At 54.2% G+C, this 18,480-nt stretch overlaps 1 protein-coding gene across 2 annotated transcripts in view; it reads left to right on the top strand.

The window, feature by feature from the left end:
• Window positions 1-18,480, top strand: part of RET (ret proto-oncogene) — a 46,595-nt gene that overhangs the window by 11,591 nt on the left and 16,524 nt on the right. For both annotated transcript variants that reach the window (XM_036926562.2, XM_036926563.2), the window contains exons 2-6: window positions 11,460-11,726; window positions 13,369-13,656; window positions 15,851-16,092; window positions 17,314-17,509; window positions 18,092-18,291. In XM_036926562.2, the coding sequence (XP_036782457.2) occupies window positions 11,460-11,726; window positions 13,369-13,656; window positions 15,851-16,092; window positions 17,314-17,509; window positions 18,092-18,291 (1,193 nt within the window). The remainder of the gene's footprint in view (window positions 1-11,459; window positions 11,727-13,368; window positions 13,657-15,850; window positions 16,093-17,313; window positions 17,510-18,091; window positions 18,292-18,480) is intronic.

Genomic DNA, 18,480 nt, shown 5'->3' with positions numbered 1-18,480 from the left:
GCCTGGAGCTGAGGCAGCACTGCTCTAATGGTGACTAGAGTCTGCATCGGCCACCAGGGAAGCAGCTGGCCCTGGCACTTATTGGGCGCCCAGGGAGTGCACTGAGCTGACCATCTGTCAGGCACACCTGCAGAGGTCAGAGTTTCCTCAGTGGCTTTGCAGGCAGAGGCTTACATTCAGGGCATCAGGATTGAGACAGGCTGTCAGATTGCCCCCGAAGGAGGTGCTGGCTTACAGGTGAGTACAGACAGCTGAGCTGCCCCAGGAGCAGAGATACCTGGCTCCCAAAATTAGGTACCTAGAACTCTGAAGTCACTAGAGCTTGTCCAAGGCCATCCCATCACACTGGTTCCGTGCTGGGCATCAAGCAAGGTTCTGGAGATAAAAGTGAGCAGAGAGGCCCAGTGCTGGCCCTGTGGGACTTTATAGCCCAGCTTTCCTCCCATGGCTTGGTGTGGGTCAAACCTGGCAAAGCTGTTCTCATTTAGAAGCTTCAGGATGGCTGGCAAAGTGATGGTGGTGATGATGATGGCGGTGATGATGATGAAAGTAGTGGTGAAGGTGGCGGTGGTGGTTGGGATGGGATCGTCTGGTTGTGGTGATGATGGTGATGGTCCAGGTGGTGGTGAGGATGGTTCTGGTGGTGTAGCCACCCTCGTTGAACATTTACTAGGTGCCAGCTATTTCTCTGAGTGTTCCATGTGCATTAACTCAGCTTAGCCTCCAACAGCCCTGTGAGGTAGGAACTCTTGCTATCCTTGGATACAGAGAACAGGGACCCAGAATTTAGGTTGCTCTCCCACCACACCACCATAAATGCACAGTGCTCTCACTGCCCCCAGTCCAAGTTGCCCAGCATCATTCACAAGCTGGCTTATCCTGTCTCTCCTGCCAGGTTTGCTAAGTTCATGACTTCTTGGCCCTGCAGAGCTAGACTTGTGTCTCCAGCTAGCACCCCCCACCGCAGCTTTTTGCTAACCCTGCTCTCCTAGCCAGCTGCTGCTTTCTCTCCTCAACCTTCAAAGCAAGCCCAGCCCACCTGGCCAGTGGCCCTCAGGCCACCCTCCTTTCATCCCTCTGTCTTACCAGGGTGCTGTCTCCCACCCGATGGATGGCTCCCCAAGGACTGCCCCTACCTCCCATACTGGCCTCCACTTAACCATCTGCAGCATGCAGCCTGGATCCTCCCAGATCCTACCCCACTTCCTGCCTGTCTCCCAGTTCAGGCATTTTTCAGAAGGGGCAATTTAGGTCTGCCAAAGCCCCTCAGGGATAGAAAGGATTATTTTTCAATTGTGCCAGAGCAGCCAATCAACACAGATAGCAGTACCATGCAGAATCAATAAGGTGGGGAGGGGGTGTGGGGGTGCCCTCCCCCCATACACAAAGGTACATGCATGCACACACAGTAGGCTCCCCTGTGCTTTCCATACACATGGGCAGGAGTGTTCCTTGGGCCATCCTCAGTGCCCACAGTTGCCTGCCAGGCTCTTGGCCCTGGCCATCTGGAGCAGCCTGCTTGGGAAGGGGGCTTTGGGAAGGCGTCCCAGTGCTCTGCAGGACACCGGGAGGTCTTGTGATGCTACCTCTCAGGCTTGTCAGCTCCCCATCTTGGGCCCCAGCCACCTCCAGGTACTTATTCTCTGCCCAGGATGGGAGCTTTTTCAGACGGGGTGGCCTGCATACACTCAGCAGGAAGGTGTGTGACAATACAGGTCACACCCTGCTCACTGGGTGCTGACCAGGCTCACTGTGCTGCCACATCCCTTGGTCAGAGGTGATACCAGGGAGGCAAACACTTCCCCACAAAGTCTGCTTCCCTGACACTCCTGGCAGGGCGTGGTGGGTGTCTCAGTCGCCAGTGTCAAGATCCAACACATTCATCTCTCCAAAAGCTGGGATCACTAGTAGCAAGGGGCTGTGCAGCCCAGGAGCCTGGACCTCACGGACTGTGCATGGCTGTGAGGCAGTCAGACTGTGTGTGTCTGTCTCTGCTGCCTGGCTTAGGGTCTTAGAGCACCAAGGACACATACACCATCACTTCTCCCAAGGCAGGCAGATGATGGAGGGAATAGGTGCCCCTCTTTCTGTAGAGTGTCCCCCAGGATCCTAGGGAGACCGTGTGGAGAGGCAGAGCTGGTCACTGCTCACACTGAGCAGAGCAGAGGCCTAGCCCACTCTTACACCCTGTGCAGTCCTGTCAGGCCTCTGAGCTCTCTGGCCTCAGCTTCCTCACTCACACTATCAGGCTAATGAGAGCAGCCGCTGGTGGTTGTGCCGTGGGAGGCACAGGAGCATCATCAGCCTCTGCTTCTCTTAGCATTAGGTGAGTGCTCTGAGGGGTAAGGGAGCAAAGGCCAATGGGAGCTGGGGCAGGGGGGAAAGGGCTGAGCTGGGCCGGGGCTCTCCTGGGAGGAAGGACAGAGGACTATGTGCCCTGGGGGCCCGGCAGGACTGGCCGAGCCAGGATTGACAGTGTTGGTGACTGTCTGAACAGAGGCCCCAGGCTTTGTGTGCCCTCACACCTGGGCTGACAAGCTCCCCAGCCATTCAGGTCCCTCTTGTGCCTGGGCACTGTGGTCTGTGAGTGACTGATAGCTGGGGTGGGAGCTGCAGCAGAGACCATCTGCCCAGGGCAGCATTGGTGGGATGCCAGATATGGCCAGGGACTTACTGTTCTGTTTAGCCCTGGTTCTGGCTAAAAAGATAGAGCTGTGGGCACACCTTTAAAAGCAGGATCCTCCTATGTGACACCAAAAGCCCAGGCAACAAAAGGAAATACAGGTAAATTGGACTCCATCAAAATTTAAAACATTGATACATGAAAGGATATAATCAGCAAAGCGAAAAGTATTCTATGAGATGGGAGAAAAGATTTGCAAATCACATATCTGTTACAGGGCTAATATCTAAAACACATGAAAAACTCCTACACCTAAACAACGAACAACTCAGTTCAAAAATGGGTCAAAGGACTCAAAAGGACGTTTATCCAAAGAAGATATACAAATAGGCAATAGCACATGAAAAGATGCTCAACATCACTAATCAGTAGGGAAATGCAAATCAAAACCACAATGAGCTCTAACTTCATACCCATTAAGATGGCTCCTATCAAGAAAGCAGAAAATCACAAGTATTGGAAAGAATTTAGAGAAATTGAAACCCTATGCACTGTTGGTGGGAATGAAAATGATGCAGCCACTGTGGAAAATAATATGGTGGTTCCTCAAAAAATCAAGTATGGATTTACCATATGATCCAGAAATTCCACTCTTGGGTATGTATTCAAAAGAATTGAAATCAGACTCTCAAAGAGCTATTTGTATACCTACATTCATAGCAGCACTATTCACAGTAGCCAAAAGGTGGAAGCAACCCGAGTATCCATCAATGGGTGAATAAACAAAATGAGGTCTATCCACATAATGGAATATTATTCAACCTTAAAAAGGACAGAAATTCTGACATATGCCTACAGCATTGGTGAACCTTGAGGACATTATGGTAGGTGAAGTTAAGCCAGTGACAAAAAGACAAATACAGTCCTAAAGACAGCATCGAATTGTGGTCACCCTGTCCTGCAGTTGGGACAGGGGGATGGAGAGTTAGTGTTGAATGGGGACTTTTTCAGCTTTACAAGATCAAAGGGGTTCTGAGATGGATGATGGTGATGGTTGCAAAGCAAAATGAATATATTGCATGCCACTGAGCTGTACACTCAAAAATGATTAAGATGGTAAATTTTATGTTACATATATTTTACCACAATTACCTAAAAAAAAAAAATTGGAACCCCCTTCATATGCACCTCCAATTTTGTTATTTACAAATTCCATTTGAAGATATGTGCTTTTTTTCCCCAATGCAAAATTATATTGCAGTGCCTTGCAAAAGTAGCCTCCAGCTGGGATGAAGCATAGAAATTGCAGGGTGCATGAAGCATACTGCAGAGTGACCCCGCCCGTGTGTGCATGCATGTGTGTGAGCACTCACGTTCTGGCTAACATCTACTAGTTGGCAGTGTTCCTCAGTCACCAGTAAGTCATTTCCTGAGCTGGTGTTACAAGTTTTGTTCTCAGCCTGATGGCTCTCCGCACCAACCACTGGCCTCAAGTAAGGGGCTAGTGCCATAACTGCACGTCCCTCAAGAGTCTTATGAACACAGAGGGGCATCCACACAGTTAGTCTAGCTCATCCAGCTGCTGACTGTCCACCCGTGGCTCCCAGTGCCCATCAGATCAGGCCAGAATATCTTAGCCAGGTCTAATCTCACCTACCTTCCTGGTGAGGTAGGTGGCGCCATCCCCTCTCCTATCCTGTTCCCTATCTCCTATCCCAAATCCCGACCATTTCCCAAGTATGTCCTCAGCTGTTTCTCATCCCTATTCATGAGACTATTTGTTTGTCCCTTCATTGTTTCACTCATTAGTTCTTTTGACTCTTATATAGCAAGTTGGCTGATGGCTGGAAGTTGGGTACCCAGGAGAAGGGTGAAGATGTGGGTTGAGGGAGGGAGATCAGGCTTCATCCCTCAGAGGAGCTGTGTTTTATTCTGAAAAAAGCAGGCAATAAAGGCAGGGCTTCAGGCAGGAGGTAACATGGTCTGACTTTCTGTGGATGCTCAGGGGCAGGTGGCCTTCAGGGTTGAGAGTGGACCCAGGGAGGCCACTTGAGCAGCTTGGTGTCATCAACCGGAGGGAGGTGTGGAAGCATGCGGCTTGGGCTGAGGCGCAGAGGGCAGGCTATGGGCTGGTGAAATGGGTGGAAGTCGGAAGAACTCAGGGTGAGCGTGAGGTGTCTGGCCTGAACAATGAGGTGGGTGGTGCCTTGACAGTCAGGGAAGATGGGAGGCAGTGGGCTGGGGCCTAGGCTGCTCTCTAAGCTTGACTGAGACCTTGGCGTGGATGGAGCAAGGCAGTGGTCACATGCATCTAGTGCTCAGGGCAAGGTCAGGGCTGGTGTGCATTGCAGTGATCAGCACAGAGGCAGTAAGCAGAGCTGCGGACAGGCTGCCGTTTGCTAGGGGAGGGTATGGAGGGAGAACTGGCAGCTCCCAACAGACAGAGGCCGAGGAGGAGGAAACCAGCACAGGAGGTTAGCCAGCTGGCTGACAGTAGTGAAACTGGAGAACACCAAAGATAGGAGGTCCTAAAGGCAGCCAGAGAGAAGAGAGAGTACCAAGGAGTGGCAATTAGAAGGGGAATAGAGTTCTCAGCCAAAACAATGGAAGCAAAAAGACAGTGGGATGGGCCCTTTGAAAGACTTAGAGGAGATAACTGCCCTACAGAATTCCCTGCACAGCAAAAGTACTTCCCAAGGATGAGGTAAACGTGTTTTGCAAAAATAGGCAAGAGGAACACAAGACCCACGTTCATGTTTGCATGGAGTGAATGAAGTGGAAGGTGCTGGCCGTCCCCATGTCCAGATATGGTGGCCATTGATTCATGAGTATTGTAGTATTTACTTTCCACCTAAATGTTCTGCATAATGTGTTCTTTGCACATGTCAAATATTCAAGTAGAATAAAGAGAAAATGAGAATGGGATAGGAGGAGGGGCTGTGAGGTGGATGAGCTACACTCTGAGGGTGGTGTGCCAAGTGCTGGTGTCTAGGCCCTGGGTTGGAGCTAGAGGGACCCCCCAACAAGGGAAGCTGGCCCGCGGGGGTGGGGGGGCCATCTTGAGGGAGGAATCAGTGGGATCTTTTTCCCATTCCCAGTGAAGATGATGGCATTAGGAAATCGTCTGTTATGGAGATTCTGCTCAGTCGCAATAAAACTGTCATCTGCATGATCGAGTACTCAAGGGCAGGAGCCAGGGCTAGTGGGTAAGTGGTAGATGCAGGCACTGCTGCTACCCCCATGCAGTTCTTGGATCATACTTTTTCACAGTTTTCTTCTTTCTTGGGAGCCCCAAGGCCCAGCTTTCAAGTCATGGTTGTAGGACATTTTTCTTTGCTTGGGGCAGTGTGCATTTCTGTGGCGTGTGACCGTGTGCCATCGGGGTGTGACTCACTGATGCTCAGAGCAGCTGAGAGGACAGCCCCAGAGGTGGGTTAAGAAACCATGGGCACTCAGCCAGGAAGCACCTGCCCAGATCTAGACTGGCATGGTCAGCTGACACCTCAGAGGGTGGCAAGGAGGTCAAAGGAACCTTAGGTGAGCTAGGTATGGCCCTGAGAGGCAGGGCCAGCTGGGACCATGGAGAGCTGGTGAAGGTGAGCCTACAGTTAGGACTGGTGGAGGCTCAGTGCATCTACACTAAGTGAGCCAGAGAATGCATGTGGGGGAGAGGGGGTGTGTGTGCGTGAGAATGAGTGTGAGTCAGTCTGGGTCCCGTCAGGAGAGAGCACCCCTGCAGCAAGTAGAACAGATGTTAACAGAAGAGTCACTACACTGGGATGAGAACATAAGGCATGGAGAGCTCCGAGGGCCCAGGCCTGAGGGCACCAGGGGAGGAGCCCCTCCCCAGCCTGGGGTCACAGGCTGCTGGAGAGTGGGCTGGCTTGCCAGGGTTCGGGGTGGGCCTGCAGCCTCCAGGGCACACAGAGGGGTCTGCAGGCAAGCTGGGAGTGGACTGTGTAGGCACAGAGGGGCTGCATGCTCTGGGTATGTGGCTGGGGTGCAGCATCCAGGACGTCTCCACACCTCTCTGCTGCTCGCTACCCAGGGAAGTGGAGCCAGAACAGGCAACAACCAGAGCAGGAGCCAGCCTCTGTCCACCTTCAGTGTGCTCCACAATAAGGCCCAGCTCACTGTAGGGGAGGCTTAGAGCCCAGTGTGGACGTGAGCATGTGTGCATGTGTGGCAGTGGTTGGTGCACACATAAGTGTGTGCATACTCATGCTCTTGTGAAGGGCTGAATGGGTGAGAGGGAGGAGGGGCCTCGTTCTATCAGCATCCAAATGCAAATAAATTAAACATCCCAACCAAGGATGGAGCATTGGAAGCTGCCTTGCCAGGCTACTAAAAGGTGCAAGTTAGAAGAAAAATCATGGCTGGGTGCCTGCGTGCACCAAAGGAAGCCAGCATTGCCCAGTGGGCAGACCTCGTGGCGGGTTTACTTGTAAAGGAGATGGAGTAGACCCTGCTGAGAGTAGGACAGCACTTCACCCCTGCTGAGTGCCAGTTCCACTCCTTTTGCCCTGCAGGAAGGGGCAGGGTGGAAGGAGATGGGATCTTGGGCCAGCACACCTCTGTCTGGGTTCCTGCTCCCCCATGCCCATACCTGTGCACACACACCAACTCACACACATGTGGGTCATGAGAGTTCCTGGGGTCTCTGAACATGAGCAGTGATTGGGCCTTTGGCTGGTATGCCATGGGCAACATGGGACCTGTCCGTCCTGGGCAAGGAAAGGCCAGCTCTTCCCCCGTCGGCATGGTGCTAGGGCATGGGGCAACCCAAGGAACCAGAACCAGAGGTGCCCCTCCCTGGGGGAGGATGCTGACCAAGCCTGTCCAGGGAGAAACCCTATACTAGAGCTGTAGAGTAAGGATTCTGTCACCCTGTGGCAGGCATGGGTAGGAGGCATGGTGGAAATGGCTTTACAAGCCCTGCCGTGTTGCCTGTTTGAAGTGCCTGGGTAGGCTCTCACCAGAGGCAGGCCTGCGCCCAAGAGCAGCCATTCTCATCAGAAAGGTTCCAGGGGTAAGGGGTGGTCAGCCGGCAGGACCCTGGGCCTCCCTGCAGGCTCGGTGTCTGTGCTTATCCTGACTCCTGCCACCACTTGGTTAACCAGTGAACAAAACCTGAAACATAGGACCTCCAGCTGTTTGAACTTGCTAAGGCTTCTCACCTCCCAGCCTTGGTGTTCTGAACTGTGAAGTGGATAGTGAAGGGATCTGCTCCCAGCAGTTGTGAATCTGAAGGAAGAGTTCTGTGCGGTGCACGCCTATGCTCAACAAGGCCTGTCTGCATCTCTCCCCAGCATGCTCTCCTCTGGTTCACTAGGAGAGCAGGCCCAATGGAGGCCAGCAGCTGCAGGGCTGCACAGCCCTGTCTGGATGCCCATGGCCCATCCCGGCTCTCCTCATCACCCACCAGGATTGGCTACATCATTTGTGGGGCTCTGGAGAATGAAGATGTGGGCCCCTTTTTCTAGAATTATGAGGGATTTCAAGACAATGACATCAGAGCATTAAACCAGGCATGGGGCCCTCTGGGGCTGCTGGGGCTACCCCGCCTAAGGCCAGACCAACTCCCACCTCCTCAGTTCCCCAGCTTTGAACCATGTGTTTTTCCATCTAAAGTGTTTGTGACAAGGAGAAGCATTAAGGCATCCATGCCCTGCTGTGGAGACCACCTGGGAGGCATTTTAAGTGCATTTACGTCTGTTTCTGCTCACAATCATCACCCCACCCACAAATCCCTTTTGGCAGCAACAGCCTGGGCCCCACATGGATCCTGTAGGGCTGGGTTCTGGGAGGGGAGAGTAGCAGGGCTGATTCTCCCCTGCACATGTGGTCTGTGTGGTGGGGACTGGACCAGCTAGGGGGTGGGAGCTCTTGGGGGGCGGCCACCCTACCTCCCAGCCCATGGGCCACAGAAAGTGCATTCACTCAAGGGACCCCCCAGAGGAGAAGCCCTCTTCTGAGTCTGCTCCTACCTGCCTGTAAGGCAGGATGCTCAGGGCAGAGGGTCTCCCCTGACAGACACGCTGCTCTTCTGCAGCCCCCTGTGTCACTGGAGCCACCCTGCAAGGCCCTCCCCACAGCATGGCTCCAAGGGCAGTGGCTCTCAGATAGCTGGCCAGAACAGGGATGTATGCGCCCACAGAAGCTAGCAGAAGTTGTGTTGCCTCCTCCAACATAAGCTTCATTGTCATGCAGTGTCACCTCACTGGTACTCTGATGGCAAGAACGCAGACCCCACCTCTCCGTGGAGGGGTCAGGCATGCTCCTGGTGGGAGGTGGCTGCCAAACCCCATCAGGGACTCGTCCACAGCAGTCACAGGGAGCTCTCCTGTCTTTGTCTCAAGAGCCATAATGAGTTGTGATTAGGGTTCTCTTTGGTCCCCCCACCCTAAGGAGAGTGTGGGTGCTTCTCCCAGGAAGTACAAGCCCCCAGAGTGGGTCCTAGCTGTGCAGGGACCCACAGAGGACCTGCCAGCCAAGGCCCATCACTAGCCCAGCTTGCCCAAGTTCTGTCTCTGAGCAGGTGCATCGGCTGCCCTTTCACAGGGAGCAGCTGTGGCCCTTTGGGGCTAACACAGCCCTCTGAGCTGCCTACCTGTGCCTGCTAGGATCAGCTCCTAAATCCCAGAGACTGGCCCTGAGTGCTTCTTGTGGGTAGTGGGGGTGCCTGCATCCTCTGATCCAGTGGGGAGGCTGTGAGGAGAGGAAGGTGGCATTCAACCATACTTCCACCTGGGCAACCCCTGTCCTTGGTTGCTGCCAATGAGAGTCCAGTGTTGGTGAGGTATGTTCTCAGCACTTCCTCCCTGGAATTCCCCAGTGGACTTCTTCTTCATGGGGCTCCACTAGCTGCCTCCCCCTCACGTGGCAGGTGGTGTGACACTCTGGAGGGATTCCTCCTGCAAGAAGGCCAAGGCACAGGACCAGGCTCAGGGCAGCTCCTTGGAAGTCCTATTTTGCCCCTCCCTGAACTGCACTTGCCAGGACTGAGTAATTCTAGGTCCCACTCCGGGGACTGCTCTGCTCTGGAGGGTCTTTCCAAACGTCTGGAGGGCCAGCATAGTGGGCATCACTCGCTTCTCTCCATCTTGGGTTTCAGGTGGAGTGTGCAGGACTGGCCCTTTGGCTGTAACCAGAACATCCCTCTCTCCCCCTCCCCTTTCCTCCTTTCTCTTTATCCCCCTCTCTCCTCCTCCTTATCCTCCTCTCCCTCCCTCTTCTCCTTGCTCCTTTGCCCCTGTCTGGCTTGGCAGCACCCACACTGGAGTGGGCAGAACCAAATGTCTACTTCCCTCTGAGTTGCCATTCCCAGCCTGGCTGCCTTTTGAAGTTGCCCTGGGGAGACATTCTACAGTGCAAGTAGCTGTCCAGTTTTCTTACTTTTTACCACTTTGAGATTCAAAAGGTCTTCTTACCTGTTCCCACCACCTAACTCCAGGTAGCACTTGATTACTTCCCACACCCAGGCATGTCCTTAGGGACCCGACAGCCCCTGAGATGTCCTCCCACTGGTACAGACTAGACGGGCCACTCACCCTGATGGCTGCAAGGGAGGTGGAGATCTAGGTGGAAACACTGATTGAAAAGATAAATTGGTTACACACAAGTACAGTACTTCTGATGTTTTCTCTGTTTGTTGGTATTTTTTGTGCATTCTAGACTATATTTGCAGGTTTTTAATGGTTTTATAGCTTTGCCTAATTATTTTTAAAATTCTTACTAATATTTTAAGCTTTTTATTATGAGAAGTGTTGGACACACACACAGTGAGCAGAGTGTTAGGAGAGTCTCCTGTGTGGGTTCTCCCAGTGCAGCTGTGGTCAGCTTCCCCAACCTCATGGTGTCCACAACCAGACCCCCAAACCCCTGGCAAGCCAGCTTTTTAGGGACAGTGTATGTAGGTTAAATGCACAAATCTTGGCTATACATTGTTGGCTAACGGAGTGCCTATGTGACCCATGCCACTATCCGGACATGGAGACTACAATCCTGGAACAAGCACTCCTGCCCTTTGCAGGCTTGTAGCCAGTCTGATTTCTATCACCTAAAGCCAGTCCAGAAACATGCTGTCTGTATTCTTTTGTGCCCAGCGGCCCCTTCTTGGCAGGATGTCTGAGATCCATTCAGGTTGTGGTGTCAATCTGTCAATCCGTAGTTCATCCCTCACTGCTGTGTTGGATTCCGTGGTGGGATATCCACTGTTCGCTCACCCATCCACTTGCTGAAGGGCACCTGGGCTCTTCCCTGGCTGTGTGAATGGCCTTGCCATTTGTGAATAAGCCATTTGAGGGGCATATGTTTTCATTTCATGGATAAATGGAGTGGAATTTCTGGGTCACATGAGAGGAGGGTGTTTAACTTCAGATAAAGATTTGTTATTTGCTTGTAAAGTGCTCTGTACCCTTTTGGTGGCTGTTAGCTGCCCTGCTTGTCTGGCAGCATCTTGCATACTTGAAAGCTCTGCTCAAGGTGATTTATTCAGAAGCCTGTTCATGAGCGCCCAGCTCCGTGTGGCTCACTTCTTCAGGCACTAGAGAATAATCTTGCAACTATTTTACACTGCCTCCTCTTTCTATTTCAGAGCAGTGCATTTTCAGTTTGTGTTTAGTTATACAAATAATTGTGTGTTGATGTTCTTAGGACTACTGATGAGAAAGTCCTACTTAGATCGGAATTTTAAATTACTGAACTTTTTGTCCACAGAGAAGCTTATATCAAAATGTGGAATAAGGCCCCAGGGATGTGGGTCTGCCTAGAAGGCCTCTCTGGGCCCTGTCATTACCCCTCTCTTACCTGCTTCCCTGCTCCCTGCTCCCTGCAGCACCACTGGGACTCTACTTCTCCAGGGATGCTTACTGGGAGAAGCTGTACGTGGGCCAGCCAGCTGGCATGCCCCTGCTCTATGTGCACGCCCTTCGGGACATCCCTGAGGAGGTGCCCAGCTTCCGCCTGGGCCCACACCTCTACGGCAGCGCCTACCGCACACGGCTGCATGAGAACGACTGGATCCTCATCCAGGAGGACACGGGCCTTCTCTACCTTAACCGGAGCCTGGACCCCAACTCCTGGGAGAAGCTCAGCATGCGCAGTAAGGGAGCAGCCCCGACCCACCCTCCCTGACCCCAGGTCACACCGAGGCTCCAGGGTGGCTTCCCCTTTGACTCTGCTGTGTAAGAGTGGAAGGGACAAGAGGATGTTGGCCTGCCTCTGTGTCCAGCCTGCTGGGATAAGCTTGGGGGCCTCTGATGACTCTTGTGCTTTCTGAGGCTGTTGGGATTTTGGAGAATCCACATGAAGGATTTGGGGGCTTTCTCCATGCTGGACCAGATGCCTTTTCCAGTTGGGTGAACATGGATTTGGGGGTTGTAAGAGAGGAGTTAAAAGGGGGTGGAAAAATCTCAAGATTCTGATTTAACAAATGATTTGGAACTTGCTGGAGAAGCAGCAGTTCTCACAGAAAGCCTGTCTTACCATCAGCAGCGAGCTGCCCTTAGAGCAGAAAGGAGACCTGGCCATCTCCTCAGAGCAGGGGTGAGAGCCAGAGGGATGGCCACGTGTGATCCTGGTACTGGGGTGCGTGGAGCAGAGTGATGCCTTGGGGCATGAGGTGCTCGCACACCCAGTCGCCCCCAACCTGCCAAGCCCTGAGCACCTTTCCCAAAGACATAGCCTCACTGGACCTTCACACTAGCCCTGAGCACCCTTGTGCAGGCAAGCGGCAGACAGCATGCCTGTGAATGCAGAATGGGGGGACACCACCCAGCAGGGGCAGAATGAATTGCACCCCCATCTGCCAAGTAAGGCCAGGGTCACACGATGGGGTCCCCAACCAGGGCACCCCAGATAGTTCCCAGAGGAGGTGGATCTGAAGTGGGTCTTGGATACACACACATACTTAGTTGCTGCTGTCCTCATCCCAAGCCCCCAGAACTTGAAGAACTAGGGTTTCTGGGGTGGAGGTCAGAGTGGAATTTGCTGGGGGTCCATGTTTCATAGGAAGTCTATTCTGTTCATGACTTAGAGAACCACCTCAGGCACCTGTTGGATCCAGTTGAGAGAAGCCACACAGTAATTTGAATGGGGACTGTTTGAATAGAGAATTACTAACTGTAAGGGGGTTGGAGCAATGGAAGAGAGGCTAGTAAGAAAGAGAACTCTAATGAATGCGGGAAGAGCACACAGGAGCAGCCACCACCAACAGGGCCAAGAGAGGAGCCAAGAAGGTCCCCCACCCAGCTGAGAGCCAGCCAGAACTCCCTGGAGATGGTGTCCCAGTGGTGCCTCCATGGTGGAGTTTACTGGAAACCTCCCTCCAGGTGCTGGGGAGGCCCATCCCCTGGATGCATCTCTGCAGAGGCACCCACAGTGACAGTGCCTGGGGGTCATGTGGAGGTGGAAGTCGGCTGGGGGAGCTCTCCTCCTGGGCTTAGACCTGGGTCTCAGGGTGCCCGAAAAGGGAGTATTGGTGCTGAACAACAAGAAAGGTAGCCTGTGAAGCACCTCCAGGAGAGGAAGCAGAAGCCATGAAACAGGGACAGACCCCAGGTCCAGGGCAGTGGGGGGCCAGCGGGAGGTAACGAGCCAGGACAGAGGGTTCAGTGGACCATAGTGAGGATGGACGGGACTGTGCTTTGGCCCCCAAGCCCCTGTTCCCTCCCATCCCAGGGCTGTTCCCCACCACCGAGCCATTGGCTGATGCCCCACCGGGCCTGCCCTCTCTCTCTCTGCAGATGGTGGCTACCCTCTGCTCACCATCTACCTCCAGGTCTTCCTGTCACCCACGTCCCTGCGAGAGGGCGAGTGCCAGTGGCCAGGCTGTGCCCGCGTGTACTTCTCCTTCATCAACACCTCCTTCCCGGCTTGTGGCTCCCTCAAACCCCGGGAGCTCTGCTTCCCTGAGACAGGCCTGTCCTTTCGCATTCGGGAGAACCGGCCTCCTGGCACCTTCTATCAGTTCCGCCTGCTGCCTGTGCACTTCTTCTGCCCCAACGTCAGTGTGGCCTACAGGCTCCTGGGAGGTGAGTGCTGGCCTCATGGGGCCCTTCCTTGGTGCCTGCTGTGTGCTAGGCACAGCACTGCAAGTCCTCAGCATGAGCCATCTGGTTTGCTCCACACCACCATGCCATCCATTTATTTAATGTTCCAGAAATATCGTACGTCCTAGGGGCTGAGGATGTGACGGCAAAGTAGGCTGAAGGTCCTGCCTGCCTGGACCTTCCATTGCTGTGGGAGATGGATACCAGACATGTGCTAAGGAAATGGGGTGGCCTCTGGAAGGTGCTAGATGGGAGGTGATGCCAAGAGGACGTAGACTGGTGTAGATCACTGTCTTCAATCAGGTGGCTAGGGGAAGGGCACAAGAGCAAGGTGGGAGGACACCAGGCAAGCAGGGCCAGCCCCTTTGAGAGCACTGAGGTGGGATCCCCTTGTAGCTGGTGTGCACTGAGCAGTGAGATAGGATGGAGCCCAATGAGGGCAGAGAAGATTCTGAGGAGGGGGCAGGGCTTCCCACTGAGGAACTGTGGAGTCACGGAAAGCTGGGGGACAGTGTGAACAGGTTCTGGCTTACCTTTAAAGAATTAACCTAGCTGCTGTCCTTTAGCAATTTTTTGTCCTTTTAGGAATGATGTGGTGAGGGCAGTTTAGGGTGGAAGCAGGTAAATAACTAGGAATGTGCACAAGAAATCCCTTGGGCGAGAGGATAAGGACTGGGAAGAGGGCGGAAGCCACTGGGCAATAAGATGCGGGCAGCTTCTGGACATGTTCGGAAGGAAGACGTGGTAGGATTTGCACAAGAGTGGGATGTGGGGTGTTAAGGGAAACGGGAGCAAGCATTGTTACAGGATTCTGCCTGAGCAGCACAAGGACAGCTGACCTTGCCATAAGATGACTAGCCTAGAGGTGGTCCTGGGGAGGTGAGAGGTGGGCAGGGGGAGTAGGGTCCTAGTGGAAATGAGAGAAGGCAGCTGAGCAGCCAGGTGGGGGCACCATTAAACCATTTAAAGGCAATGAATGGGACTCACAGAGGCACAGGCGCTGCCCTGCTGCCATCTGGTTTACCACAGATTTGTCAGGCACACGCGGTACTAATATTAAAGACAATGTCAGTGAAGCAAGGAAGTGGTCACCACATCCCCCACCCGCACCCCGTGGCCTTTCATTGGCCCTGTGGGAGAAATAAGGTCTTCGTGCAAGATTGTCAGCAAAGCATATAGTTCAGCAGGTTGCCCTTTCTTGATAAAAACTACATAATTAAATTTTGTTGAACGTGTTTTTTGTAACCATAAACAATAGAGGGAAACATTATATGATAAACATTTCCCCCATATGTAATCCTTATGTGTGGCTCTGATGTGCAAGACGGGAGTTCCCATTGAGTGGAGCTGACATAACCCTCTTATGGTTGGCTGTGTGGCATGGTCAGGGCTGACCTCCATGCCTGGGGCATGTCCCAGTTTCTGGGTTTTTTCTGGAGGATAAGTCCCAGGACAGGCTTGGGTTCAAGAGTGCACTATGGTGACTGGTCCTCCCCTCAGCCACTCATTGGGAGATATGTGAGTCACTGAACATCCAGCCTGGTGAGGAGCAGCCCTGTTTGCCTTCAGAGAGAGGTATGAATGGCCAGTCTCAGGCCATACAGCCAGGAGGCATGGAGTGGGAATGTGAACCAGGTAGTTAGAAACATTTGTGTTAATGTCAAATCATGTATCGCATATCCACCATGCTTGTTTTCAAGTGGTAGAATAGTGGCTTTATTTCTCATATTCTGAAAAATGAGCACATACTACTTCCATAATGAAAAAGAAATTCCTAACGTTTTTTTCAAAGCCAGAAAATGCTGGGAGCTAGACCTCTGGGCCTGCGGGCTGGCTGAGTTGGTGCCCCCCGCCCCCACTGCCGAGGCAAGATGGGCAGAGGCCAGCCACCAGCCCTCCTTGGTGCTCAGGATGAAGACCTGATGCAGGCCTTGTGGTCGGTCCCTGGTCTTCCGCATGAGGACCGCTAATGCTGCAGCCACAGTAAAGCCCCTTAGCGCGTCGCTGCTGCTGCAGACTGGGCTGGGAGCGCTGTGTCCCCACTGCGGCCTGAACGGAGCGCAAGCCGCTCTGACCTCAGAGCCCCCGCCCGTGCCGCCACTCCCGCTGATCCCTTGAGGAAGGCAGCTCGCCCTGCCCCGGGTCACGCGGGGCTCCTGGTGTGCTTGGTGCACAGGTGAGAGTCAGCCCTTCCGCTGCACCGCGGACAGCCTGGAGGTGAGCGCGCGCTGGGCGCTGGACCGCGAACTCCGGGAGAAGTATGAGCTGGTGGCCGCGTGCACCGTGCGTGTCGGTGCGCGCGAGGAGGAGGTGATGGTGCCGTTCCCCGTGACCGTGTACGACGAAGACGACTCGGCGCCCACTTTCCTCGGGGGCTTGGACACCGCCAGCGCCACTGTGGAGTTCAAGCGAAAGGAGGTGCCTGTCTGCCCCCGTGCTCATCTGCTGTCTGTCGTCCTTTTATCTGTTCAGTGTCTGTGTCTCCATCAATCATTTATTCGTTGGTGTATTCAGCTGGCCAACCAGCCATCCAACCCCGTGGCTGACCGACCAACTAGTCCATCCGTCTGTCTGGTTGCTCTGCCTGCCTCTAGGGGCAGCTGAGGAGGAGAGGGGTGCTATCTCTGCCGGCATCCAGCTGGCCCCTGATGCAGAGGCTCAGGGCCCTGAGGTCGCAGCCTGTGTCTGAAGGGGCGTCGAGGCCCCGGGGAGCGTCTGGAGGCACACCTGTCCCACTGTGCTCAGGCACTTCATGCTGCCCCTAGGAGGGGAACAAGACCTGACTGCCGGGAGGCCACTCCTTCCACCAATGTCAGCCCTCAGGAGAGCCACTGAGGCTCAAGGAGCCAGAAAGGCAGGCAGATGGATCCGCTGGGATCTCTAGACAGCATCCTGCTCCTCTCTGGTAGCAGAGGTGGAGCATGACTGCCACCTTCAGGGCCTCTGGCCTTCCTGCAGGCGGTGGCCAGCCGTGCAATGGGAGGATAGGGGTGTAGTTGGTCTGTCTCTGCCTGCCTTTCTGGGCACCCACGGTGCAGGTTTGGTGGATGGGCAGGCAAGAGGAAAGCATATCTTGTGTGTCACGTGAGCCTGGAAGGGCTGCCTGGGGTGACAGCAAGGAGCCTGGTTATCCAAGAAAGCAGAGGTGCCTTGTGACTTTGCTCTGAACCTTTCTCATTATCCCCTCCAGCCTGGTATGTGGAAGATGCTTGGAGAGAAAGTTCTGGTGTACACCTGGGCTTGGACCTGCCCCAACCCCCTCCCACCAAACCCCTGCTCTTGCTATGTGATAAGGGGCTAGCACCTCCACCCTGTGAGACCCAGACTCCTCAGGGGAGAGTAGGGGTGCTTGCTCTGCCCTTTGGGGACCTGAATGAGGCCTGTCAGTAGAGCACCAGGGCATCTGATCTAATCCATCCATACAGGAAGCCTGTACATGTCTATCACACTGTTGCACAGGTGAGACCCAGTGGGAAGGGGCCCCATGGGAACTTGAACCCAGGTCAGTCCATCCCTGCAGCCAGCTCTCAGTGCACACTTGGTCCACCTGTGGGACACAGGCCCTTCAAGTCTGTGGGCTGCAGGTGCTCTGAGATGTTCCTCTCACCAGCTCTGATTCATGCCTCCTATTCTCTGCAGGGCACTGTGGTGGCCACAATACGTGTCTTTGATGCGGATGTGGTGCCAGCATCTGGGGAACTTCTCAGGCGGTACACAAGCACACTGCTCCCTGGGGACACCTGGGCCCTCCAAACCTTCCGTGTGGAGCACTCACCCAATGAGACCTTAGTCCAGGCCAATGACAGCTTTGTGCGGGCAACCATTCACGACTACAGTAAGAGGGGCTGGGCCTGGCCTGGCTGGGGCCCCTGGGGAACTAGCTGCCCTCTTCATGGGAGGTCAGCATCCTGCACATGCAGATACCTGTCCTTGTGCTGGGGCCTGTGGAGTTCAGGTGCTCCACTAGAGGCTGCTGCTGTCAAGGAGTTCTTGGGGGGACTGGGGGCCAGCACAGTCTTCCGAAGCAAGGCTGCAGGGTGGTGGGTTTTACCTTGTGTGTGCTCACTGCCCCTCATACCACATCCCCATACACATACCCCACACACATGACACACACATACCCCACACACACATAATACAAAACACACGTACACATAACACACACACACACACCAGGTTGTTACCTCCCAGCCGAGAAGGTTCTCTGGGCTTCCAGCTCAGCACAACTACTAATATTTAAGCAGTGGTTCTAATTTAGCACCACCTGCCAGGTCTGTTATCTATGCACAAGTGCATGAAAGTATGTGTTTGCACACGCGTATGAACGTGCAGAGTACACAGCTGGGGGAAGGCTTGAGGTGGCACAGGGCACTGGTCTAGGACCAAGCAGCTAGTCATTGCTGTGTCCCACCCACAGGGCTGGTTCTCAACCGGAGCCTTCCCATCTCCGAGGGCCGTGCCCTGCAGCTGACAGTGCTGGTCAACGACTCGGACTTCCAGGGCCCAGGGGAGGGTGTCCTCCTCCTCCATTTCAATGTGTCCGTGCTGCCAGTCAGTCTGAGCCTGCCCAGTGCCTACTCGTTCACTGTGAGCAGGCGGGCCCACCGCTTTGCCCAGGTGAGCTGTGGCCCACTGCCTGCCTGGGGAGGGGCATGGAGTGGCAGGGAACCCAAGGGTGGGGTGCTCCATTCAGCAGATTACAAACAGGGCTGGGGAAGCTCAGCGCCCTGGCCTAACAAGTACATGAAGTGGCTCAGGGGAGCCATGGGCACAGGGCCAGGGAGCCTGGGGCTGGGGAGAGTGGGA

The sequence above is a fragment of the Manis pentadactyla genome, chromosome 8 (genome assembly GCF_030020395.1).
Source record: "Manis pentadactyla isolate mManPen7 chromosome 8, mManPen7.hap1, whole genome shotgun sequence".
NCBI classification, from domain to species: domain Eukaryota; kingdom Metazoa; phylum Chordata; class Mammalia; order Pholidota; family Manidae; genus Manis; species Manis pentadactyla.
Note: the sequence above shows the minus strand (reverse complement) of the source record. Positions and strands in the feature narration are given on the sequence as shown.